Raw genomic sequence first — 25936 nt, 5'->3', positions numbered from 1 at the left:
TCAGCCGAGAAATATCTCGGGGGCACTTTGGATAGAAAGCAGCGTATCGCTGCTGATTGGCATCTTGCATCGTGCCATCAGTGTGTGAACGTGGCGTGTGTTGTAAAGTGGCTGTAAGGATATGAAAGCGCTGAGTGAAGTCGTCCATTTTGCAGCAAACAAGTGAAAAATCTTGGAAAGGCAGCAGGAACATTTTAGGATGAATGATGCGCAGCGAAGACAGTTTCATACACGGTGGTAAAATGTGCAGGTTCTCACTGAGACACTAAAAGAAAACTGAACCACCATTAACACAACTTGCACTTTTCTCTGATGGATTAAAAACATGCAGTGAGAAAGAGGGTCGTTCCTTCTGCTTTTACAGCTGCATATTTTTCAGTCCAGTTTTCAGGGAAGATTTTTCTGATAAAAAAATAAAACAGCTGCACCAGAAAGCAGACGGACGGACGGACGGACGGAGGGAGGGAGGTAATGTAGCCTGGCTGGAAAAGACGAACTGAACATTAAGAACGAGAATAACTTTCAAAGACCACATGTCATATTGATTGATTTCAATAATTTAGCCTACTGCTGCTAACTTAACACCCCCGTGTGTTGGATTCGATCTGTCCTACTTCTGGTCAATATCTATCTGCGGACATGTTGCGATGTCTTTATTCACAGAAAAATTGAAAGTTGCCATCTGTCTTCTAATAACTTCAGCAGATCCAATTCCCATCGACACGAGGCCAAATTTAAAATAAACCTGCATCGACGGCACTGCAGATAAAAACAGTGAGTGAACGTATATGATCTCTAACCTAGAACAGGGTGGCCCCTAAACACCGCAGCTGGACGCTCGATGTGTGAATCGGCTCCACGTGCGACAAGTTATCTTCGCGTTTGGTTTTAATTAAGCACATTTCCATCGACTTGGCCTCGCTTTTTTAATTATTTTCCCATCGATCCGCACTGTAACCCAACATGGAGGTCAGTGAACAGGCTGCAGGCTGGTATCAGAAACACACATGCACACACAAACACACACATGCACTGAAACACACACAAACACACACACACACACATTTACAGACTTAACTTTCTCTCTGACTGTTTGAAATGATGTGCTGCCTCTCTTCCTCTTCAGGATGGAGCATGGAGACAGAGGGATGGGCGTCTCTCACCTTCGCTATGAGGAGGAGGAGGGTGAGTGTGTGTGTGTGTGTGTGTGTGTGTGTGTGTGTGTGTGCGCGCTTCATGTCTACAGTAAATCTATCACAGACAGACTCCTCTGATAATAAACACAGGAAATTAAGTCATTACACTCGTTGTCCTAATGTCTCTTAATACCATCGTGCGACAGCCGATAATTCACATCAACTTAAAGTTTCTAATTTGTCTCTTTGTTTCTAATTTGTTCCGAGAGTTTGTGTGGGTGAGGCTGTTAATCGGCTGCTAATTAGCGACAAAGATTGTTGTGTGTGTGTGTGTGTGTGTGTGTGTGTGTGTTGTCACACTGAGCTGCAGGTTCACAGGCGTCGTTCTTCTTCCAGACGTTCGATATTGGTTTGCGTCTCCCTTTTGTTTAGTTATTCCATGTGGAGTTTTGTGTGTAATTAGTTTTTAAAGTGACAACTTAATTGCCAGCAGACGATCCAAAACTCGCATCATGACGGCTTTTGTTGCAAAACGGGGGGGATTATACAAACCATACGCTGAATCACAGGGAGAAAAAGCTGCAGTGATTCTGGATAGATTTGATTCAAGTTTACACGTGATCCTCCCAGAGACTGTTGCTGATAAGCAAACATGAGGCGTAACGTTGTTTATTCAGAGTTTGTTAGAGTGCTTTGACAACACTCACTTGAGGAGATTAATGAAGGAACTCAATAGACGATCAGTCGGTCAACGGTTTTGGGAGAAATCGTTTAAGAAACTTAGAAACGTTTGTATCTGTCCCCAGACCATCAGTCCATCTACATCGGCGTCCCAGTGCCTCGAGGATATCGACGTAAGCGCAGGCGAAGGCGCTCTAGTCGCGAGGCTTCCGACATGGAGAGGGACAGCAGACGCTACAGCCACCACAGACACCACGAGCACGAGCACGAGCAGGACCGCTACAGAGACATCGATATAGAGGAAGGACTTATGGATTCAACCGAGCAGGGTCTCCAAGACATCAACCGCACAAGTAAGTTCTATAACCCGAGGCCTGGCGTCTTCATCCAGACCCGCACCAAAAGTTAATGGGGATCTATTCCTGGCCGACAGCCGTCCTCCATCCAAGTTTCGTGGAAATCTGTAGCGTAGTTTTCGTGTAAAACCGCTGAGAAACCAACCAACCAACAACCAACAAGCGGACACAGGTGACAACACATCCTCCAGGGTGGAAGAGAAATGTGTCACCGTAGAATCAAGTAAAATGTTCAGCTTGTTAGGGTTAAAAGAAAAGAAAATGATGGAGGTGACAGTTCTTAAGAAACCCCTCTCTCTCCACCTGCTTCTATTATTAAGAGGAAACTATAAAAAGCCTCTAATAAAACTTCTGCCTCTCGCGGAGAGGTGCTGTGCTGTGATTATGGAGGAAGTACGGCTGCAGTCTTTGACAAATAACTCAAGTGAAGTGTGGTGCAGAGGGCAGGTCCTCTGCAGAGAGCTGCCAGGACAAAAAAAAAAAAAAAGGCTTTCCAAAAGGATTGCCACAGACATGCAACACACTGTGTCATGTATTACAATATTGTTGCATTTGTGCGTTTGATTTGATTTTGCTTCCTTCCAGCAGTGTGAGCAGCGACCAGCAGGAGTCTGAAACACTGACGGTTTGTAGCTTCTGTCACAGCTCGCAGTAATGAGTCGCCTGGCAGAGTTCTGCTGCTGGGAAACTTGTCTTGCTTAAATCGATGTGTTGCAATCAGCAGTGCAAACGCAGCGGAGGTGTATTACGACGTCTGGATGGTCTGCAAACCTAAACACGGTCTTTTAGAGCGAGCAGGCCTCACAACACGACTGTAAATAATGCATGCAGCGCTGGTTACCTGTCGGAGGATTACAGCAGGGGCAAAAAACAATGTACGAATCAACAACGGGAGAGAAAAAATCCCACTGACCCACTGAGACAAAGTCTGGAGCTTTTGGGAAAATAGACTCTGATGTTTCTCATCCTGAGAGAAAGCATCAACCCGCTGAGCAACAACATCCGAAAGACGTCCAACACTCACTAACGACTGAAGTGACGTCGTTACACGGTTCGAATTTTAGACATTTTAACCCCGAGCATCAACCTTTAAGAGCCTGTATTTTACCAGGTGAGCTATTCATCAGCTTTTATACCATGTTAACCTTGAAATACGAGCCCAGCTGATGAAGGACGGATGACTAAAACATGGTATTTTATAAAGTTAATGAATAGTTGTCCTGGTAAAGTACCTGCCTCTTATAAAATTACATAGCAAAAACTTTGATTTTGAACCCTGTGAGGACGTCACAAAGACATCAATTGTGGACGTCGTTTGGTCTAAAAATCTTCCACTCCGGCTCTCTACTGAAGACTTTTCATTGTCGGATGTGTTTTTGCTTGGTGGGAATTTAAGTTGTGTTCTTGTCTCTTCAGCAGCCAAAGTATTCAGTGAGTCTGGAGGCGTTAGTAGACTTCTTAGCCAACAAAATATATCAGTTCCTCCACATTTTTTACGATTCAATAAAAGGGGAAGAAACTAATTTAAAATAATGTATTTTCTCTCTATAAATCAGTCTCAGTCTCCCCCCTGCTGGGGCTCAACAACTCCCCCCAGACTGAGAAACAGTTTTCTCCATCAAACAATGTTTAAATGCTCCTGAATGTTGTTCTTCTTCTCTGGTTTTCACACGATCGATTTCACCAGCGCGTTGTCATTCAGAAAGAATAACTTCTAATCGGAATTCACTGTTAGTCGGCATCAATAAAGAGCTTCAATACAGTCGACTCGACCCGTGTTCAGTAATTACTGTACAGCTCAGTCCATACGTTAGCAGCACTGACAGCTCATTACCCTGCAGCACCACTCATGTACATATGGGGAGGGAGGGGGGGCAATTTGGCCACTGTGCATCAGTGAATTGGACTGTAAGTACAGCGAGCTCGTGATTGAATACCTATAATCAGGTAGCACTATGTGATCTGGATGTAGGTATCAATACTGCGATCGTTACTGCGCGTGCCGTATAGGAAGCATACGTGGCGTGACATTCAGCAGCCTGCAGCTGCTTTTTAAACAGGCTGTAAGTGGAGTGATATCGGAGATCATAATGAACATTCAGGGTCAGTTTGACTCGCCTGGAAAATGAAAAACAGAACAGGGTTGCAGGTGTAGATGGAGACTTCAACGAGCTTCTGGAAGCCTCAACCTGATGTGAAGACACATGATTTACAACCTCTTTTAAGCTATAATCTTCCATCTGAGTGCTGTCTGAAGATGGTGCACGAGCTCGGACGTGGGTCACGGGTGTTAATGTTGTTTAGGAGAAAACTGTGAGGCTCCAGAAATGTTCTGAGGACTTTGAACATTCACTTGACTCTCCATCAGTATGTGGGACATCCTGTATTTCTTACAGCGAACGTGAAGGCCACAACTAGACCCGTTCACTCATCATCTCCTTTCCTTTCCGTCAAGTGTCTCCGGCGGCCGAGCGGCTACGTTACATCCTGAGCGAAGAGGACGACATGCCCACGCCGACGCTCTTCACCGAGATGGACACTCTGCAGCGAGAAGGAGACGAGCTGGAGTGGAAGGAGTCTGCCAGGTGGAGGCCGCAGTCACAGACACAGCACCGTCACAGTCTGCTCATATATACCTGCTGCTCGTGTCTTTGTACAGTTAATTACCTCCATCAGCTTCCTTTTGTGCAGCCCACTCGACACGTCTGACTGGTACAAATGCAGATTTAAAAAAAAAAAAAAAAAATTGAAGTGCAAATAGTTTCCAGACTGTTGAACGATGAAAAACAAGAGATTTACACCTTTTTCTTCTTTGCTGTTAGGATAGGGTTAGAAAAATTAATCCCTGTGGTTCAACTGAGGTCAAATTCATATGTTTCTACGAGCCAGCCGAGCTCCAGGCTCAAAGGAATCCCTCCGGTTGTGTATTCCTCACCTGTTCCTCGCTCTGATTTGCTTTCAGGTGGGTGAAGTTTGAGGAGAAGGTGGAGGAGGGAGGAGAGAGATGGAGTAAACCCCACGTGTCCACGCTGTCGCTGCACAGTCTGTTTGAGCTCAGGACGTGTCTGCAGACGGGAACGGTGCTTCTGGACCTGGAGGGCTACTCGCTGCCTCAGATCGTTGGTGAGATGTTGAAGATGTTGTCCTGTTACACATTCAGCCACTGTGTGCTAACGTTAGCCTGCTGCGTTAGCTAGCAAACCAAACTCCTCCCTTGTTTAGAGGCGTATTTCACAGGAAGCTGTTTGCCAGTTTAGCTCCCTTAAAAACCCCAAAGTCCAATATCTTTATGATCGTCACTCCACATTGGAAGCACTTTGTGAAACGTCTCCCCTGAGTTCATTTGCTGTGACGCTCTTTCTTGATTGTCTACCTAGAAAATGACAGAACAAACATCATAAACAAGTAGTTTTACAGCTTAAACGCCCAAAACTTTAAACACTTACTTTATTTATTTCTTGTGAAATCTGAGTCTAGAGTCTAACGGCTCGGAATCAGCTTGTTTATGAGCAGTCGAGCATCAGGCAACATCACAAACACCTCATATTTAATATATTTGACATTATAACTCTACTGACATTAACCCTGCAGGCTAATAACAGGAATGACAGGTGCAATATTCCCTCCACAGCTACTTATTATTAGTCTGTTATGTTTACTTACAAAACATGAAATCGAGCAGGAAGCCTAACAAGTTCGTATCACATCAGGAAGTCGCCGCGTGTCGCCTGCAAAGAAGCTGGACAGAAACAAAAGATTAGTTAAATTGCAAAACTTTAGTACTTCGTGCAGACTTCTCCGCTCCCTCCAAACATTATGTGCACACAGCTTCATTTACTCCATGAACTTAGCCCACCTACTCTCCTGCATCAGGTCAAAGTTTAATACTTTATGTACAACCTGCGTCCCTGTTGTTGCGTGTCGAACCATTTACAACCAGCGACACGACTGCCAGTTTATGCTTCTCCCACTTTTCCCTCCATATTGCTCAGCACATGCCAAAATGGAAGCTGCACATGTGTCCGTATAGAGCGCTCAATACGTCAATTAACCAGTCGATGGAACAGAATCGATGGCAGCGGTTCCCAGCTCTGTATGGCACACTGCAGTTTGTATGTACATGAACACACACTGATGTTTCCAAATGTTTCCACGAGAGTTTAGAGGAAAGGTTTCAGTTCGTATGTCAGCTTTGTGTCACATCCTGTCGAATATCCTCACGTGACGTATGAATGTGTCTCTCCTCCAGACGACATCATTGAGAGACAGATCGAGGAGGGCATGATATCTCCAGAGCTGAGGGACAAGATCAGCTTCGTCCTGCTGAGGAAACATCGACACCAGACCAAGAAGCCGATCCACCGCTCGCTAGCCGACATCGGCAAATCCAGCTCTTCTACCGGTGAGTGTCCGCTGTGACATTATGGGACTAATATTTCCTCCTGGATGAGACTTTACTGACCTACAACAGCCTTTCTTTCATTGTTTACTCTAAGTCCATGATTAATTCTGCTCTGTGCAGTGTAGAAAGCAGTAATTGTGACATGCCATCACAGGAAAACACACCCTGGGTCGACTCTGATCCCACGTATCATTTCGTAGCCTGTGAGAAATTCATTCTGCTGTTTATTTGACTGACTTGGTAAATGAGTGAAGTCAACAAGGCTCATATCCTCCACAGGGGATGTATTAATGTTTGATGAGTTAATTACCGCCGTAGCATTTCCTCATCTCATCCGGGCCGGGCTGCACACAGCTAGATAAATCACAGCGCGTCACCTCCAGCTCTGTTTCTGTTTGTGTCTGTTTACGTTTGAACCCCCTCCTGCTTTTTTTTATCAGCAGGTCGGAACGTCGGGCCGAGAGGCGCGCCGGGTCCGGGCCCGGCGCCCAACTTCAACCGATCCACAGAGGACCTCCGGATGAAACAGCAGCCTGCGCCCAACTACGGCCGCCTGCGTGAGTCTAACTGTGTCCTTTTAGTTTCCCTTCTTCTCTTCTTCACCGGGCTGATTGTTCCCTCCACACCTGTCCTCCATCCCCCTCGTTAGCCCTTCCCTCCTTCCAGTGTTGTATTTCCCTCACCTGTGTTTCTCCGCCTCTCTCCAGCTGCATCTCATCCCCCGCGTTAGTTCACTTTGTTCAGTTAGTTCAGTCGTAGTCCGTCTTCTCTGCTTCACCGTGACAATCTGACTCTCTTACGCTTCCCATTTTTTGAAACTTTAACAAGTTCTGACCAATTTCACAACCACCATGAGTCTTGTAGCGATAAGAAGATCCATAAATTTCACCCCGTTTGGTTTCATTCACCCATCAAATGTGACCAATTCTGTTAAATACGACAAACATACAAACACTGGCAGAATAATCGGAACCGGCTTCCTGTCAGTTCCTTCCAACAACCGGCCGCTGAAGTCCGGCTGATTCAGTCTTCAGCTCTTCAGTTTCAGTTGGTTTTGATCAATCACCCATTTTTTCGTCCCAGGCGGTTCAGGTGCCGGTTTGGAGCATTTCAACAATCAAACAACTGAATCCCAGCTGGGAAATCTGGTTCATTTAGATTCATTTCTTATTTTTAGAGACTAACCCTGATCACTACAGTCTTAAAAAACCTCTGTATTTAAATACTAACATAGATACAGAGACCCTTAAATCTACAGTACGTAGTGTTTTACCGGCCGACACAAACAAGACTGAGACGTTAAAGTCTACAAAATTGTGAAAGTGCTCCCTCCCTGTGAGACAAAAACAACCAGTCAGACGAAACAACTCATGAAAAAGTCAAGTACATCGTGTCAGCGTGATAAAACTGCGGCCTTGAGATTTCCCCGGAGCTTTCTAATCTTCAGCTGGCATCCTGGAAACCGAGGGGATGATTTGTGTTTCGACTTTCGAGTTTCTGCGTAGATTTTATTCTCACTCTTTTGCTATTTTTCTTTCTACAGCTTTACCTTGTTCTGTGTATTTATTCTAACTGTATATCTTCATTTGTTTCAGCGACGTCTCAGTTTTGAGTTTGTTTCACAGTTTACAGTAACGTTGTTGTTTTGTGCTCCAGGTCACGCTCAGAGTCGGAGTATGAACGATATCGCAGACACTCCGAGCACAGACCAGGTGATTCATCTCTCTCCTCCTCTGCACGTCTCTTTACACACTTCACACATTACAGATGCTGGTCAGTCGGTAAAACAAGCTCTAAAATCAACATTTCCTTGAAGCGATTGGTTTTATATATTTGAGTTTTTTGCCCCTGGGAATGTTCAAAAATGGCCGAATTGCTTTCCATCAGCGGTGAGATTACCTCCCGCACGTCTCAGCGAGGCGTTGTGTTGTGGTGAATTAATGTTTTTTTTTCCGGCGGAGTGGCGAGTGCGTCATCAATCTTTTCATTTCGGTGGCGAAGCGAAGGTGACGGCTGGTGATAGAGGAAGCGTGCGAACACATAACTCACCCACCGTGTTGCGGCCGACGCAATAACGCAGCTTAAACCCGGTGACACATGCTCGAACCTCGCCGCCGCTGCTCGGATTAGGCTGCTAGGATTTGAAAAACAGACGGGTCAGGGATTAAGTGTCATACACGGCGATGACGAATGAACAAACAATAATGAACGAGTGTTTGTTTGGGGAGCGAGCGACGTGGACTCTGAACTATTTATTTGTTAGTTAAACAGCGAGGACGAGCTCCCGGTCGCCCAGTTCCAAGTACCCCAGTTATGAGCTGGTCGGCTGGATGTTCAGATTGTATTTGCAGGCCTACAGTAGGTCACATGTGACAGTGGACAAGTGATAGTTTGTGTGTGTGTGTGTGTGTGTTTGTGTGTCTGGATCAATATTGAGCTGGCACTCTGATAAACCGGGCCTCTCATGGTCCTGGTCCGCGTGCTCGGGTCCTCACATGTATCCACTCAGATCGGCGCTGCGGGTTGATTGGCGCGGCCTCTCTGTTATCGAGTGTTATTGTGCTGCCGTCCAATTTCCTGCCACACCTTTACACGCAATCAGACAGGTCGGGTTAGCTCGGCAGCCCTGTTACTCAACGCTCGGGGAAACAAGAACACAAGGTTGTTATGCTGATTCGGAGGGGAAAGTTTAATGATCACTGTCGGGAGATGAGGCGGCAGCAGCAGCTCCTGCAGGTACGGACATCTGTGAGGCTGCAACCAATTATTTTCTTAATCGATCAATATGTTTTTCCCCAAAAAATGTCAGTTAATAGTGAAAAAATTCATTATAACGTCGGAGCGCCTGAGGTAACAAGTGCTGACTGCATAAACACTTTTAACACAGAAAATGAATTATAAATGTTTGTTTTATCGGAAAAGTTTGTGATTAAATGCCTTAAAAACATGAACAGAAACGTGAATTTTGATGGAAAACGCCTCCTCTCCCCTCCACTTTTCTACAGCTAAAGAATAAATTCATGAAGAAGATTCCCAGAGATGCGGAGGCGTCCAACGTCTTGGTGGGCGAAGTGGATTTCCTCAACAAACCCTTCGTCGCCTTCGTCCGTCTGGCTCAAGCCACGACGCTAGGAGGTCTGACCGAGGTCCCCGTTCCCACCAGGTGAGAACAAAAATCAGCTTCTTCAAACAAAAAGCCCCTCGCCATCGAAATCACATGACCTCACACGTTGTCTCATCTACCACGCAGATTCCTGTTTATTCTCTTGGGACCTCAAGGAAAGGCCAAGTCCTATAACGAGATCGGTCGAGCGATAGCGACGCTAATGGTGGACGATGTAAGTGTCCGTGACGTTCCTTCGTCACACGCCGATAACGACACAGTAAACACATATCTGTTGTCAACGCGTACGTGGCGCTGATCCACTGAGTTCCCCCTGCTGCTGTGTTTTAATTAATGGAAGTGAGGCGGGTTGTTAAGCATCAGCTGGGAGCAGGATTGCCATCAGTGATAATAAGTCACCCGTGGTTTTGCTAACGGGCGTGTCATTCTGGCTCCTGAGCGTCATTTCTAGCTGTTTTAATTGCCTCCGACGTCACTGAGCATAAAGACAGCAGTGCTAACAAAAAACAGGTTGTTGGGGTTTTTTTTTTTTTTTTTGAGATTTAACTCCAGGCAAGAGCCACAATCATGCATGAAAATATTATATTCACCTGCAGGTAAGGTAGCTCCATGATAATATGGCAATTTACCAGGAGATAAGTCTTCCCCTGCCGCAGGAAGGTCAGACTCAGGGCACATTTTCATAATTTGAAAACTGTTATTTCTGTTTTTACACAGCATCACAATGCACGTAGTACCTGTGGACGCCTACAGATTTAACTTCACGGCGGCTCCGTAGCAACATTAGCTGCTTGACATCAGGGACGGCAGTGAAACATCTCGGTAGCTGTCGCCATGGTGCTCAGGGTGAATGCTAATGTCTTTGTCTCCTGCTCCAACTGTATATCACAAATTACAGCCTAATTGGATGACAGTCTGACAAAACATCCTCGCCCACTCACCCGTCATCGTCTCTCTGCTGCCGTCTCAACGGGACTCGACGTTCGATTACGTTCTGACAGCAGCAGAGCAGCCGATCCAAATCATAACGTTTGAATTTACACACGAGCTGATTTGATATTTCAGACAACACATCCATCCTGCTGACTGCGAGGCCTCGGAGTCGCTCAGTGTCGCACACAGTTTGACAAACGCTTCATTTACAATGTTTACTAAATCTACTCGCGGACCGGTCTTTGAGAGAGAGGCTGATCTCAGGCCAGTAGCACATGACAGTCATGTTTGCTCATGTTGTTAGCATGCTGTGCTAACAAATATGGAAACCTTAAACCGTTAAACATTTTATATCCTCTGTTTTCTCTTGACGAGTCTGAATAATTTCCTTCGAAATCTCCAGGAGACAAACTTTTTTTATTTAATATCATCATTTCTATAGTGGGAATACAGATTCAGATGATCACTGATGTTCTGTTGGTACCAGTGATGTTCTGGGCGGTTTTGATGACCCGCTGTAGAGCATGTACGTGTGTTAGCATGTTTGCTAATGTCTTGCAACACTTAAATGTGATGAGCAGAGGGACAGAGCTGATATCGTACTGAAACTTTGGTTACTTTAGAGGACTTTCCAACGTTGAAGTATTATATTTTTAGCTTTTCCTGCTAGAGGAGAGACGTCAGTAGAGAAAAAGAGAAGTTTATGTGATCCAGGGTAATTTTATGTGCTGGAAACATTCATTTGTTTAACAGCTTTACATTGGAAATCTGCAGTTTATGTAAAAATAAAAAAAAAACAAAAAAACAATCTAGTAGGAATATTATGAAAGACTTGTTTTGGATGCTCTCTGGTGCTCCCTTCACTTCTTAATTAAATCATTCAACATACAGTAAGAACCGGCTGTGTTTAGCTGCTAACGTAGCATCAGTCAGACTGTTTGTGTGGGAGGGAGAGAATCACTGAAGGTTCAGCAGGCGACCACGCTGGGGATAATGTTTCCGCCTCCCCTCCGGCTGCAGAAGCTTCGCTCTGATCTTTTAGCTCGCGATGTGTTTTTCGCACGCAGCGAACATTTGTCAAACAAGAACTGGACCAATGCCCGAGTCATTGCCAATTAGAATCAGCCCTTTGATTTATTTCTGCGTTATGCTCCCGTGCACTTGACTCTCGGTGCTTCCAGGGCACAATTAGCTTGTTTTTTAAATGTAACCCAACTGGGGTCAAAAACATCAATGAATCCTCCACAATTTTATGCTTAACAAGCCTCCACGGACCTTCGAAAAGCATCAGAAATCCTAGACGAGTCCTTGTTATCAGGGCAGCAGCAAACAACCGTAATAAACTCTGTAAAGATGCTTAAATTCTCTCCCTTTATCTCTCCCAGCTCTTCAGCGACGTGGCCTACAAGGCCAGAGATCGAGAGGACCTCATCGCAGGCATAGATGAGTTTTTGGACGAGGTGATCGTGCTTCCACCTGGAGAATGGGATCCCAAAATCCGCATTGAGCCTCCGAAGAAAGTCCCCTCGGCTGACAAAAGGTTGGGAGTCTCGCCGTCCACCTCGGACGGGCTCATTAAGCTCCTCTTTGTCCGGGGAACAATGAGCTAACACGCCTGTAACGACTGTGTAAAGGTGGAGGTCCCGTGTGGAGGATTTAGGAAGATTTAGGGGCAGAATTAGAAAAGAAATAGTGTAATAATGTTCATCACACTCACGATGAAACTGTTGGGAGGATGACCTCATCATAGGAACCCTTTTTTTTATTAACATCTGAAGTTTAAAGGCCAACGGAGGATTAATCTTCTCCGTCAGTTGTTTATCAATCTGCTGGTTTCACAGCGTCACACTGAGACAGAAGCAGCAGTTATTAAGATCTGATCTGAGATCACAGCAGTGACACAAAAGGGACTCGACCTCTTTTTGCCAGAATGTGTCGAGTGCTTAAGCTTCTTCTGGAAAATTATATTTTATTCCCTCTATTATTCGACTTTTAAATTCTCTGTAGATGTTTTTTTAATTTATTTTTATCTTATTAATGATGATTAAAAATATTCATCAACATCTTCTACTTTCCTTTAACTCCACCAAAATCCTTGACATGTTTTATTTTACTCGTATTTTATTTATAACTCTTCTGTTTTAGTGTGTACTACATGTTTTTGTTTTCTGTTGCGCCCATCTTGTTTCTACAGCAGCCCAGAAGAACCAAAATTAGTTTTCTGAATGATTTGGACGTGTAATAGTTTCCTGGGTGAAACTCTGATGTTCAACCTTTAGCTGAAGCTCGCAGTGGTGAAAAGCCTCTGAAACATTGTGGAGTAGCACTTAAACAAACATGAATTAATGAATCTTTGCCCCTGTATGTGTCTCTCCTGCAGGAAGTCTGTGTTTTCTTTAAACGAGCTGGGGCAGATGAACGGAACGGCCGGAGGAAAAGGAGGTCTGGATCAGGACGAGGAGATGCCGGAGCAACACGAGCTCGGAGAGGAGCTGGCCTTCACTGGACGGTACGACAACAACTGTCCAGAGCTTTGGTCAAACTGGATCTGACTCCAGCATACGGAGAGGGACTCTGGAAACCAAATTATCTGGGCTCAAATTCAACTCCCCAAAAAGCTGCAGACGCTCTCTGACGAGCTGAGAACACAAAGTTAATCTGGACAAACTGGTGCCTAAAGCAGCGTTATAACCAAATGTTCCCCTGCAGTCAGAGATAGTAAAGTTCTTTTTATTTTCTGAGTTTCTGATTAGTTGGAAATGAGACTCAGGACCTTTTAAAACTTTTGAAGATAGAGATTTGACATGTGTGTCCAGATCTTTAACTCCCTGTGAAAGTGTTCAGTCCGCTGACTGGACTGACTGGAGTCCGTTGACACCGATCTGTCCGTCCCCAACAGGTTCTGTGGTGGTTTGTTCCTGGACATAAAGCGGAAGCTGCCGTGGCTACCGAGCGATTTCTACGAGGGTTTCCACATCCAGTCCATCTCCGCCGTGCTCTTCATCTACCTGGGATGCATCACCAACGCCATCACCTTCGGCGGCCTGCTGGGAGACGCTACCGACAACTACCAGGTACGGCAGAGACCCAAACGCAGGAATCAGAACCAGATCACAGCAAACTGACATTCCTTCAGCTCCAGCACGCTCTTCTCTGATCACACACAGAGCCGAACGCTATAATAACCTAATCAATTGATTACACGTCGCCTCTCGTGCTCCCTTCGATGAGGTCGTCTGCAGTGATGAGTGATGGAGGACGACAGGCTGGTGTGACGATCTGCAGGGAGACGTTTCAGCTCGTCCCTCCCCGCAAAAACACACAAAAGACGTCGATTCAACATCGACACATTCGACGCGGCCGTGGAGGTCAACATAACCCGATCACGAACGCAGGCACGTCGCAGCGGTAGATCAAAATCAACTTGTGTCATCTCGAGAACATCAAGTGTAATTTGTGCGTCACATTTATCAGGTTAAACAAGATGTATTTACCTTTCCACCGCCGGTTTGTCGTCGCAGTGATTCCGCTTTCCTGTTTTTAATTTGTTTATCCTGATACCAGTGATGTCTGTGTCAGCTTGTCAGTCATCCGAATGTGTTTGCATCGACTGTGAGACTTCATCATCGATTTGATTTTGCTGCTCGGTCAGACGACAGTGGTGAGAGCGTCTGGCTTCATGAAGAAGTTTCAGGTTTTACTGCACTCGGAGTATTTGTGGGATCTCAGGAATATATTTTTCTGGAGATCAATTTTCTGAGTCTGATCTGAGTTGTTTTCTCTTCGGTGTTTACGACTCGGCAACTGGTGGAATAAAACATTTTGCCAGGATGATATTTATACACAGATACATTATTCTTTTTCTTTTTTACTGTGTGGAACCAAGTGATGAAAACCCTTTGTGGGCAGAACTGAGCAAATTAATTTTATTTCTTTATTTTACCCCAGAAGAAAACAATTCTTCAGAATTGTGGATCTAATGTGTTTTCTCTCCTGTGTTTATAATCTCTACAAGTTCTTTTTTTTCCCTCAGTGAGAACATGCAACGTAAAAAAAATAGAGAATAGTTTATTTCATGCGTGAAACAAATAAAAAAGAAATTCTGAAGAATATTATTCTGTCGTCGTGTGTGGGAGGAAAAAAAGAAAATGTTTTTTTCATGTGTGGAATCGGGCAAATTAATTTGATTCAATTTATTTCTTATTTCATCCCAAAAATACTGGAAACAAACAAATAAATTCTACTGATTTTTTTTCCGTTTTTTCACATTTTTACACAAATTAAGCAACCTTGAAAGATAATCCTGGAAAAGAAAAACAACATTTCTGCCAGTTCTCAAGTCATAAACACATGAGAGAAACTAATCATCAGGGAAAAACACGGTCTGATTTGTCCCTCCAGGCTTCCGTATTACTGTATTTGTGCATCAGTAACTTTGCACCGACACAAGTATTTACACTCTGGAGTTGTTTCAGAGAAGAGCTTCGCCTCACACATCTTCATCCCTCTCTTCCTCTCGTCTCGTCTGAAGTTTGATGAAGTTTTCTGTACTTTAGTTTCCCACCAGCGCCGCTCTGAGAGCCTCTCGTCTTCATCCTCAGCTTGTTTCTGTGTTTCCTCCTCCGACAGGGTGTGATGGAGAGCTTCCTGGGTACGGCTCTGGCCGGGTCCGTCTTCTGCCTCTTCAGCGGGCAGCCCCTCATCATCCTCAGCTCCACCGGACCCATCCTCATCTTTGAAAAGCTCCTGTTTGAATTCAGCAAGTGAGCGTCTCGATCTCGCAAATGTGATACTGTAGACACCCTCTTTAATGTCGATCAGAGGATTATAGAGAGAAAACACAGCTGAGTCTCCTGCTCTGCTGTGGTTAACTCCTCTTCACTGAACTCTAGTCGAGAGATTTGATTTAAAATGCCGCTCGTGTCGCAGCTCTGAGTCGACGCTCCCTTCAGGCTGCAGTTTAAAGACCCTGACGGTGTGAGAAGAACAATAAAAGGGTTGATTTCGCAGTAATGTGCCGACTTCTTCATCCAGATAAAAGTCTAATTTGGTTCTCATATTTGATCTTGAACTTTGAAGTTTGCAGAAGACAAATGAAGACGTTGAAACGGCGTTAATGAATCTGTTGTGTGATGAAACTCTTTGTTCTCATTTTACTCATCAGAGGTCAAACTTCTGAAAGCGTCTGGCCTCGTCTGTGTCTCCATTTCACGCATCTGCTCCTGTCTTTGTCTCTCCGTCCCACAGGAACAACGGTATAGACTACATGGAGCTGCGTCTGTGGATCGGGATGCACTCCTGCCTGCAGTGCTTCATCCTGGTGGCCACGGACGCCAGCTACATCATCAAGTACATGACGCGCTTCACCGAGGAGGGCTTCTCCAGCCTCATCTCCTTCATCTTCATCTCCGACGCCATCAAGAAGATGGTGGGCTCCTTCAAGTATTACCCCATCAACACCGACTTCAAGCCCGACTACGTGACCGCCTACAAGTGCGAGTGCCTGGCTCCAGACCCGAGTGAGTTCACCCCTTGGCTCAGGGAGGTACGGGGGGAGGATCCAGGAGGAAAGGCTCAGTACACTGACTCCTCAGGCATCTGTGGTGTTTATGTCTTTAGGGTAGCAAGTAAGATGAATATCTAATGTTAAATGAACATCATCTGCATCCTACGTGTCAATTTGAGGCATAAGTTTGGAAGATGTTGGTCCATAATTTGAGGCAGAAACATCTGTTTTGTCATTTGAGACCTGAAAAAGAGTCGTTGATACAAAACACCATGTTTCTGTGACAGTTTGTCGAATGTGACGTATTGTTACACAACAAAAATGATGATGACAGAGAGCTACGTGAGATAATAACACTGACCGAGCGGCTAAATCTCTGTCGAAACAGGCGGACTCGGTTTGTGATCAGTCGCGAGCGAGTACAACAACACAAGATCTATAACCTGCTTGTATCACTGTTCAACACTCCAGCAGAGTGGAATCAACATGTTCAAACAACAGAAAGGTGTTTTGGAGACATTTTGCCCTCCGTCGTCTCATTTATTTTCCTGAAGCCTCACTGAAAACAACATCATAAACAATATCGTACTTTCCAGCTGCACTCAGTTTTCCAAAAAAGTGTTTTGTTTTAATATCTGTGGAGGTAAAAGACCAACAAAGGAGTCTTAAATATAATCTCAAACTCTGTTTAAATCTTTGCATTTGTGTCTTTTGCCTTTAATTGAGGACAAGACGAGTGGTAGTCGTGGACATCAGCACATTTCCGAACATAGTTTGTCCCGTCGGCAGCATGTTTAACTTGATTTTTACTCTTTTAAATGTGACGTTCAGTATGAATCAGAGGTTGTCTTCTTACTGTCAGTCATCTCACTTCACTTTGCAAACTCCTGTGTGTTCACTGATCAGTTTCTCCGAGTCTTAACGAGTGACTTTGCAGTAATGACCCGTGCAGACATTGATTTCTGTAACTGATTTGTCTCTTGTTTGTTTTTGCCATGCACAAACAATATGGCTGCCGTCTCTTTGCAAGTGAGTAACCTCTACTTTCTGTCTGTCTGTGAGAGAGTCCACGTCCAGCAGATCGTGTTCTCATCATGTTTTCTTTACTTCCCTTCTGTTTTCCTCCTCACACTCTTCTTTTTTGTTTCCCGTCTCATCGCCTCCCCCCCGCCTCTCTCTCTCGAACAGTGGCTGCAATGATCTTCAATGGTTTAGTTCCAATGCCAGATAACAGCTCTAGTGTCTCTGGGGTAAGTGCTTGTTTCCATTCCAGTCTTTCCTTGTTGATTGCTGAGTGTTTTTATAGAGTCGCGATGAAGATGAAACCCAAACTAACGACGTTTTAAATATCGGCTCTTGTCTGACGAAGAAGTTGCTTTGCTTTCCTGTTTCTTTCTCTCCTTTGTTCATCGTCGTCCGTCCCGTCATCATCGTCCTCTCTCTCACTCTCCTCCGTGGATTTTTTTTTTCTTTCTCTTCTAACTTCACATCCGTGCTGACGATTTTTTTTTCCTCCGTGTCTTCCGTCAAAACACTTCACTCTTCCTCTCTCCTGTCTGTCTCCCCTCTAACACTGCCACCCACCATCCCAGTTGAATGTGACAGCTCTGGACTGGAGCCAGCTGAGCAAGAAGGAGTGTCTGAAGTACGGCGGCTCTCTGGTGGGAAAGTCCTGCAAGTACGTCCCCGACCTGGCCCTCATGTCCTTCATCCTCTTCTTCGGCACGTACTCCATGACCGTCTCCCTCAAGAAGTTCAAGTTCAGCCGCTACTTCCCCACCAAGGTGACGGATGTTTTTATTTTATTTTTGGAGAAGTGAAGCCAGACACAGCTCAGATTTTTAAGTCCTGCTTTCTTGTCTGGCAATAAAAAATAAATGTGTTTTGTTTTTGTTTTTTTGTTTTTTTCATTGAACTCATTGAAAATGTTTTGTGTTTGTCTCAGCTGAGGAAGCTCATCAGCGACTTCTCCATCTTCATGTCCATCATGACGTTCGTGGGGCTCGATATGCTGATGGGACTCAAAACGCCCAAACTCATCGTCCCCACAGAGTTTAAGGTACGGCAGGTTTTCATTTACTTCTTTTAATTTCAATTTTGTGTATATCTTGCTTTTCCAGACTGGATCAACATACTTATGATTTATATCAAAAATGATCATCTGACACTTAAAATTCTCCAGTTTGGAGCCAGACAGTTGCTGTGTCTCAGTTCAGGTCTGTGTCCTCTGAAGGACTCGGTCTTTGTGGTCTTTGAAGGCGAGTCCTTCAGAGACCTTGTTAACCTCGTCAGCCGTTGTTAGATGTGACGGTCGAGCCTTTGGAGCATTTCCTGGTTGCGTCACCAGATGTTTTACCCTTCCGTCACGATTTCTGCCGCCCAGGCCCACAAAAGTGACGATCTACGCCACGCGATGTCGCCATTTTCTCTCTTTTTTTTCTTTTTCGGGCACGCAAAGAATCTTGGGATATGTGAGGCCACGAAGGATCGTAGCGGTGCATCCTCCAAAAACAGGGAGAAGAAGGAGCGTTTGGATGAGCCTTCGTGCAGCGTTGTGACATAATTTCCCTTCAAATTTTCCTCCAAAAGATGCAGACCCTGAACTCAGACACAGCAAATGCTTCGCTGATGTCTCCATCCAGTTAAGATGGCAAAGGAGACGATAACGAGTGAGTCTGGGAGGCAGGACCATCATCTAATCAGCCTGTAATATGTAATAAACAGTTGAAGTAGGTCAATACCACTCTCATGTTTATCCACTAAACATGAAGATGGAGCCAGGAGACAGCTAGCGTAACCTAGCATAGCACAAACACAAGAATAGGCTAAACCTAGCTTTAGCCAAGTCTGCCTACCAGCACGTGTTCATCTCTAGCGAGTGGTCACTTTGACCAGCGGTTGCATTATATTTTACAGATGATTAACGTCACTGCGTCCTGCTGCTTCCTGGCTGCAGGGTCGTACCGAATTGACAGACATAAGAGTGACAATTTCCTAAAGTTTGGACACTGATTCTTTTATAAAATGTCCGTGTACCCACCAGCCGACTCGGCCCGATCGTGGCTGGCTGGTGATGCCGTTTGCGAAGAACCCGTGGTGGGTCTACGTGGCCAGCTTCGTCCCCGCCCTCCTGGTCACGATCCTCATCTTCATGGACCAGCAGATCAGCGCCGTCATCGTGAACCGCAAGGAGAACAAACTTAAGGTCGGCGTCAGAGTAACATCATCCCAACCGTCACAGCTTCATGAGGTCTGATTGTGCTGATAACAAATTATCCGTGTGTGGTTTCCCCCCCTGGCAGAAAGGATGTGGCTACCATCTGGATCTGTTCTGGGTGGGCGTCCTGATGGCCGCCTGCTCGTTCATGGGCCTTCCCTGGTACGTCGCCGCCACCGTCATCTCCATCGCCCACATCGACTCGCTGAAGATGGAGAGCGAGTCGAGCGCTCCCGGAGAGCAGCCTCAGTTCCTCGGGGTCAGGTCGGTCCACAGTGGAATAAAAACTCAGAAAGCTGTAACTTAATGTTCAATCTTCCTGCTGCCACTGGCAATATCATCCAACCTCACTCAGTCCTTCGAGGATGAAATAGAGAGAGAAGCCTCGTGAAATTGACTTTCGTCTTGTAATCAATGTTTCCTATACAGAGAACAAAGAATGACGGGCATATTGGTGTTTGCTCTCACCGGAGTCTCCATCTTCCTCGCTCCAGTACTCAAGGTATGATGTTCACCGCGGATCAATCGCGTGTTTGTTTGTCCAGCAGCACCAGCACACGGTTCTGTTCTGCGAGCTGTTTCCTGTGAGGACAAACACATCTCCGGGTTAACTGAGAGCATTTTAATCTGAACAGAGACTTAAAGGGGCCATTTTTTTAAGTTTAAGTCTTTGGTGTTTTGAGTTTTATTCTCAAAATGTCGTAGATCTCACGGCCGTCTTAAGCAAAGAAAGCTAAACATTCGCTTTAGCCACTGGTAGGCCGGCTAGCTGCACAGCTAACTGTGCTAACACGCTAACACTATCTACAGCCAGTGAAATATATAAATGTGTATGTCGATTCTTACGTATTGCACCCTTTAATTTGATTATTGCATAATTATTTCTTTAATCTCAGACACTTCTTGGCTCTGTACTTCTGTGCTTGTGTTGTTGTCAGTCTATAAACACTCTGTAACGCCTGTAACAACCGTTGTAACACGTTTTCTTCCTGCTCCCTGCAGTTCATCCCCATGCCCGTGCTGTACGGCGTCTTCCTCTACATGGGCGTCGCTTCCCTCAGTGGGATCCAGGTACGACTCGTGCCAGCTGCTGCAGCCGTGTATCGTAATAAATTGATTTTTTTTGTGTGTGTGTGTGTAGCTGGACATCTCACTTACATCAACAACAGGTGGGAAGTTATTCAAAGCTGCCAGGCGGGAAGACGAGCTCCCAAAGTGTCCACACAGACGGCAGAGAAAACAGAATTACACGGGAAATTAAAACTCTGGGGGGTTCGTTAGAATCTCCCAAATGATGTGGAATGAAGAAAAAAACAATCACTCCAGTTGCTGCACCTGTGGACGGCTGCAGTGAATGTGTCAGCGTGTGTTTCTGACGGCCAGGTGTCTCATTATAACCGCCGATATCTAGAGAAACAATTACAACCACGGATGCATTTAGACGAGGTGAAAAGCCTGCAGCCAGGTGCTCGTCTGTCGCTGCACAGTGAGAGCTGAGCTGGAACGCATATAAATCCACTGCAAATGATGTGGGATTAATCATTCACGTAGGTGTGCATGTAGTCAACCTGTGCCACTCACAGATTTTGACCTTCCCCCCTCTTTTTGTTTTCTCATCGTCCGGCTCAGTTCTGGGACAGGATTAAGTTGTACATGATGCCGTCCAAGCACCAGCCCGACTTCTCCTACCTCCGTCACGTCCCGCTGAGGAAGATTCACCTGTTCACGCTGGTCCAGATCTTGTGTCTGGCCGTGCTCTGGATCCTTAAATCCACATTCCTGGCCATCATCTTCCCCGTCATGGTACGTGATGATGAAATGTTAATGGATCTTAACTCGTTGTGTCGTGGTTGTAGTTGTAGGCAGAGACTGAATCCTTTTAACACAAGGTTTTAACTTCGGCACGATCAGATGATTTGATGCAGTTTGGTTGCACGTAGCTTGACATCAGGCTTCACCCAGGTACTGAGAGGTTTGTGAGGATGTGAGTGAGTGTACGGAGTTTTAAAGACGGTAAATGTGTGTGTGTGTGTGTGTACCAGTGATTCATGTTCATGTCATGTACAAATGCCAAACAGCTTCATCTTCTTTGGACCACATCTGGGATGTGAGATGAATTTTAATGTGAGTCAGAACAAAACGAATCTTGTATCCGTGTGTGTTGAAAACCGTTCAGATCCTGGGTCTGATGGTGGTCCGAAAGATGCTGGACATGGTGTTCTCCCAGCACGACCTGGCCTGGATGGACGACCTGCTGCCTGAGAAAGAGAAGAAGAAGAAGGAGGACAATAAGAAGAAGGGCAAAGATGTGGAGAAGGAGAAGAAGAAGCCCAAACAAGACGACAGCGAGGAAGAGGTGAGAGCCCTCGAGCATCTGCTGCCCCCTGCTGGAGGGACGGGTCGTGACGCAAGTTTTCTGACGATGTGTGTGTGTGTGTGTGTGTGTGTGTGTGTGTGTGTGTGTGTGTCTGCAGGACAAGCCACACGTCTACTCCAACCACTCGCCCAGCTCAGAGTCGGACTTGGATCGCAGGTACTGTGTCCTCAAACTGCACATCCCCTACAGAGACCTCGTCTACCCTGATGTTGTTCAGTCTCAGTGGGGAGCGTACTGCCAGGCCGCTGCCACACACAACGCCCTCTAACACACACACACACACACACACACACACACACACACACACACACACACACTATGCACATGTTAAAGGGTCAGTTTACAAAAATTACAAACAGTAGTGGCTCCAAATTATTGACACTGAGATGATGTAGTTCACTGAGCGATTGAACACAAATCTACATGATATTTTACTTAAATTACGACAAACTGAGACTTTATTGAGTTGAAAAAATATCTTTTAAACTGACAAACATCAAATGTGTGAAATTCAAACAGGATCAAGCAATTACTCGGCTCTCTTGCAGACATTTTGACTTCTTTACGGCCACTTTCTGCAAGTCTGCATTTGTCTTTGGTGATTACCCAGAGTTCATAGCGTTGTAATGTCAAACCACGGGCTGCAAAACATTTTTATAAAATTCAAATGCTTGACTTTTTCTTTTTTTATTCAAAGTTTACAGTTACAGAAATCTGATATTTTCACCTGAAACAACAAAAAAGTAATATTTCAGTTTGTGTTCACGTGAATTCCCGTAAAGTTATAAATTTTAAAAATGTAAAATAAGTCGACGCAACAAGATGTAACAGCAGGAGTCTGTCAGGGCTTGGAGGGGTTTTATTAAAGGACAAAATACTTTTAATTAATAAGTTAACACGTTAGATGCCACTACAGGTAAGTTATGTAGATATATTTTGTAATTTTGTTGAACTGGCCCTTTAAAAACATGGCCCAGTCTCTACATCCTGTAACAACAGCTAATCAAACGTCTCAGATTAAAAAGATCACACGCTAACTTTAACCCGTTATTTCAGTTTACACGTAGCATGACTCCAGCCACGCGTTGCTGCTTCATTTTACGATTCCTCTCGTGTTTTTCCAACGTGTTCGCTCCGTCGCGTTCGTGCTGTTCACTCCTTCATTCATCCCCACAACATTTAGACACAAATGTTGAGTTATGAACACGCGTGTGGGAGGATTCACACCGTCACACCGCTCCCTCTCATGTTTCTCAGTCTCTCCTCTCCATGCACTTTAAGGCAATGCAGATCATTGTGATGTCATGAACTGTATAATCCTGCTGCTGCTGCTCTTCACTGTGTTCATCATGTGTTCAAAAAAAAAATAAAATGTCTCACTGCGCTGAATCTTGTAACTTCCTCACTGATGTGTGTTTTGTTAGCTCTGAGATATTCTGAGCGAGCGGTGACGGTTCTGCTCCGCGTCTCCGAGCCGTCCGTCTTTGTTAGAACATGTGGAATTGAAATAGATGAATAAAAATAATGTGTGATATATTCAGTCTGTTGTTCATGTAGAGAGGATTCATCGTAGGCCAGTTATTTCTCCTATAATCATCCACATGCAACAAGCATCATTGTTTTGGTTGTTTCTTTTTCCTCCGTATGTTGAATCTCTAGCAGTGAAAACGTTTGCAGCTGATGAGGCTGTTTCTGGTTTCACCTGTTGCTCAACATGCTGAACATTCAAACACAGATACCTCGTTTGACCTTGGTTGTATTTTTTTTGTTTATATGAATGACAATTTTTCAAAATTGCCCGTCATGTCTGCATTGCTTTGAAAGAGGCATGGTTTGGAATTGACTTTTGTTTATTGATTAATATGAGTTTTTGATTTTGTGAGATGTTGTCGACTGTAAAAAGATTTACACCTGCCTTGAATGCATGTTTTAACCAAACCATCCAAAAAGTTGGGACTGATTTGCAAAGTCCAGCTGGATGCAAACACAAAACTGTTGTTGAATTTGTGGACGACTGAAAAATAATTTGTTTATTCTTTAAGACACGATGCTGAAGGTTTCATTTTCCTTTTATACGTCCTCGATTTCCTCTTTGCATCAGCACTGTTCATAGTTTCAAGGAAATAAAACATAGTTCGACTTCTTCCACAATTAAAACTGCACAGAGTAACGAGGAAGTAGCTCGATGTGAAACGGGCCACAACATGAAACCTTCCCTGCTTCGACAGGTCTCGACCACGAGGCACCGCAGCCTCAGACGCCCCCCAGCAGCTCACTTCACTCAACAGTCACTTGCTGTGTCTCAGTTCAGGTCTGCGTCCTCTGAAGGACTCGGCCTTTGTGGTCTTCGAAGGCAAATCCTTCAGAGACCTTGTTAACCTCATCAGCCGTTGTTAGATGTGACGGTCGAGCCTTTGGAGCATTTCCTGGTTGCGTCACCAGATGTTTTACTCTTACATCACGATTTCTGCCGCCCAGGCCCGTGGAAGTGACGATCTACGCCACGCGATGTCGCCATTTTCTCTCTTTCCTCTTTGTGCATCCTCCAAAAACAGGGAAAAGAAGGAGCCTTCATGCGGCGTAGTGATGTAATTGTCCCTCAAATGCTCCTCTGAAGGATGCAGACCCTGAACTGAGACACAGTTACTGACATGAGCTGCTGTTGTGTCCGGCTGAGGTCACGATGTCACGTGGCTGAGCTCCTCCTCCCTGCAGCCCCTCAGTGTTGTATGGTAACCAGAAACTTGCCCCTTCCTCAGCATCACCCTCCACCTGAAGATCTCCTGCCCGTCGTCTCCGGCCATGCCTATGGGCCGAGGGATGGCCTGCCCCGTGCCCCAGGTCAAGATCGAGATGGAGTCGGACTACGACTCGGACCTGGACACCCACCGGCCTCGGGACATGAGCAGTGAGACCACGTTATGAAGCTGACGCTCGATGTCTTGTTGACAGAACAACACTCACAGCGAGGTGTGGGACGAACTGCTCCATGCAGCCGGTTCTGATCCACGGACAGTTTAGGCTGGTACAGCTGTGAACAGACGGACACTAACAGACTGGCTGAAGCTGGACTGATCCAACCGATGGAGACGTTTATGTTTTTAGCGGCATCTGCTTTCAAAATTGGTGCATTTCTGACAGAAACTGCTCGAACAAGATATGAAATACTAAATTTATTTATTTACTTGTATGATGTAAATAGCCACAATAAGAGAGGAACTATTTATCTGTATGTGCTGTATAGGAAATATTATATTTGATGTGAACATATTTATCTTCATACATACATAGCTATGGATACTGTACTATAATACAGTTACTGCAAATCCAAACAAACTCTACCGTACAGTAACGTCACATCAGCCTGCGTCTACAGTTTGATTCTGCAGCAGGAAAAACAGGCACAAAGTTATTGATAACGAGGTTGTAACACCGACTGTACAAAGCCATGCCTTCTTCTACATTAGCCTTTGTTCACTGGTGTTTCTGTGTTTGTTTGAATATGTTGTTTTGTGCCTCTGATCCCAGAGAACAACTCTCCTCTCCCTCCCGTCTCCCTCCAGTTCAACACTTCCATATTGGCACATTAACCCGGAACAAAAAGAAACAACCAAAAAAAACAAAAAACAAAAGTTGTGATGTTGCTGCAAAGGATCGATTTATTGTGCAAGACGTAGCGTTCAGGTTTATATTTGTGACTCTGTATGAGAATGTAACTCACTTTCACAACACCACATGCAATATGACAATAACGACGCTCACACGTGATGGATGTTCATGAACTGACCGATATTATTCATGTAATTAAAATTCCATTATTCCAAATCGTGTGCTTGATGTCATGTTTTGAACATCATCAAATCTACTAAGAAATCTGTGGTTCGGCTCTGTCAGAAGTAAAACACACTTCATCACAGGAGTGTCTTCTGTTGCTCCTGATCCAGACGGCCGATCAGCAACACTCAGGAAAACAATAAAACGAGCACGTAACAAATTGCAAATAACTGTTAAAGTTTGTATTTAGTTTATTTTCCCCCTTCGTGATCATGAATGTGCTGGAAAAAACAGGGAACAGAAGAAGCAGCAGATCACAAACTTCACAACCCAAATAAGTACGAATCAATAATATTGTGCAAAGCAGCGAGACGTCTCATCTCCTTCTGATCTCTGATGAGTCCGACTCTTTAACTTCAGTCTCTCTTTC

At 44.9% G+C, this 25936-nt stretch overlaps 1 protein-coding gene and 1 long non-coding RNA gene across 8 annotated transcripts; one reads left to right on the top strand and one right to left on the bottom strand.

The window, feature by feature from the left end:
* Window positions 1–338: 338 nt before the first annotated feature.
* Window positions 339–25557, top strand: slc4a5a (solute carrier family 4 member 5a). 6 transcript variants are annotated; one of them, XM_037098276.1, is made up of 25 exons: window positions 339–1185; window positions 1943–2170; window positions 4629–4758; window positions 5136–5296; window positions 6423–6575; window positions 7016–7132; window positions 8232–8287; window positions 9581–9738; window positions 9826–9913; window positions 12018–12172; window positions 13013–13141; window positions 13532–13706; window positions 15262–15395; window positions 15880–16151; window positions 17327–17388; window positions 17731–17922; window positions 18084–18197; window positions 19182–19343; window positions 19441–19619; window positions 19785–19857; window positions 20358–20426; window positions 20985–21158; window positions 21532–21711; window positions 21830–21888; window positions 24492–25557. In XM_037098276.1, the coding sequence occupies exons 1-25, from the start codon at window positions 1128–1130 to the stop codon at window positions 24655–24657; spliced, it is 3444 nt and encodes a 1147-aa protein (XP_036954171.1). In that variant the 5' UTR covers window positions 339–1127; the 3' UTR covers window positions 24658–25557. The 6 variants fall into 6 exon arrangements, with proteins under 6 accessions (XP_036954171.1, XP_036954170.1, XP_036954173.1 ...); XM_037098275.1 differs by having other exon boundaries at window positions 1127–1185; window positions 7019–7132; XM_037098278.1 differs by having other exon boundaries at window positions 1127–1185; window positions 7019–7132; window positions 17354–17388; window positions 24492–24657.
* Window positions 5388–10890, bottom strand: LOC119019554. Of its 2 annotated transcripts, none has more exons than XR_005075077.1 (3): window positions 10641–10890; window positions 5837–5912; window positions 5388–5546 (listed from the first exon to the last, which is right to left on the bottom strand). It is a non-coding gene; the product is annotated as an uncharacterized LOC119019554 (long non-coding RNA). The 2 variants fall into 2 exon arrangements; XR_005075076.1 differs by lacking the exon at window positions 10641–10890 and adding an exon at window positions 10437–10564.
* Window positions 25558–25936: the final 379 nt, after the last annotated feature.

The sequence above is a fragment of the Acanthopagrus latus genome, chromosome 5 (genome assembly GCF_904848185.1).
Source record: "Acanthopagrus latus isolate v.2019 chromosome 5, fAcaLat1.1, whole genome shotgun sequence".
Classification (NCBI taxonomy): domain Eukaryota; kingdom Metazoa; phylum Chordata; class Actinopteri; order Spariformes; family Sparidae; genus Acanthopagrus; species Acanthopagrus latus.
Note: the sequence above shows the minus strand (reverse complement) of the source record. Positions and strands in the feature narration are given on the sequence as shown.

What these genes read in the sequence shown, in the direction of transcription:
- slc4a5a (XM_037098276.1), top strand. Translation starts at nt 1,128, where the DNA reads ATGGAGCATGGAGACAGAGGGATGGGCGTCTCTCACCTTCGCTATGAG. An exon ending in ACACTCCGAGCACAGACCAG is followed by an intron (nt 8,288 to 9,580) that starts GTGATTCATCTC and finishes ACTTTTCTACAG; the next exon opens with CTAAAGAATAAATTCATGAA. An exon ending in GAGGTCCCCGTTCCCACCAG is followed by an intron (nt 9,739 to 9,825) that starts GTGAGAACAAAA and finishes TCTACCACGCAG; the next exon opens with ATTCCTGTTTATTCTCTTGG.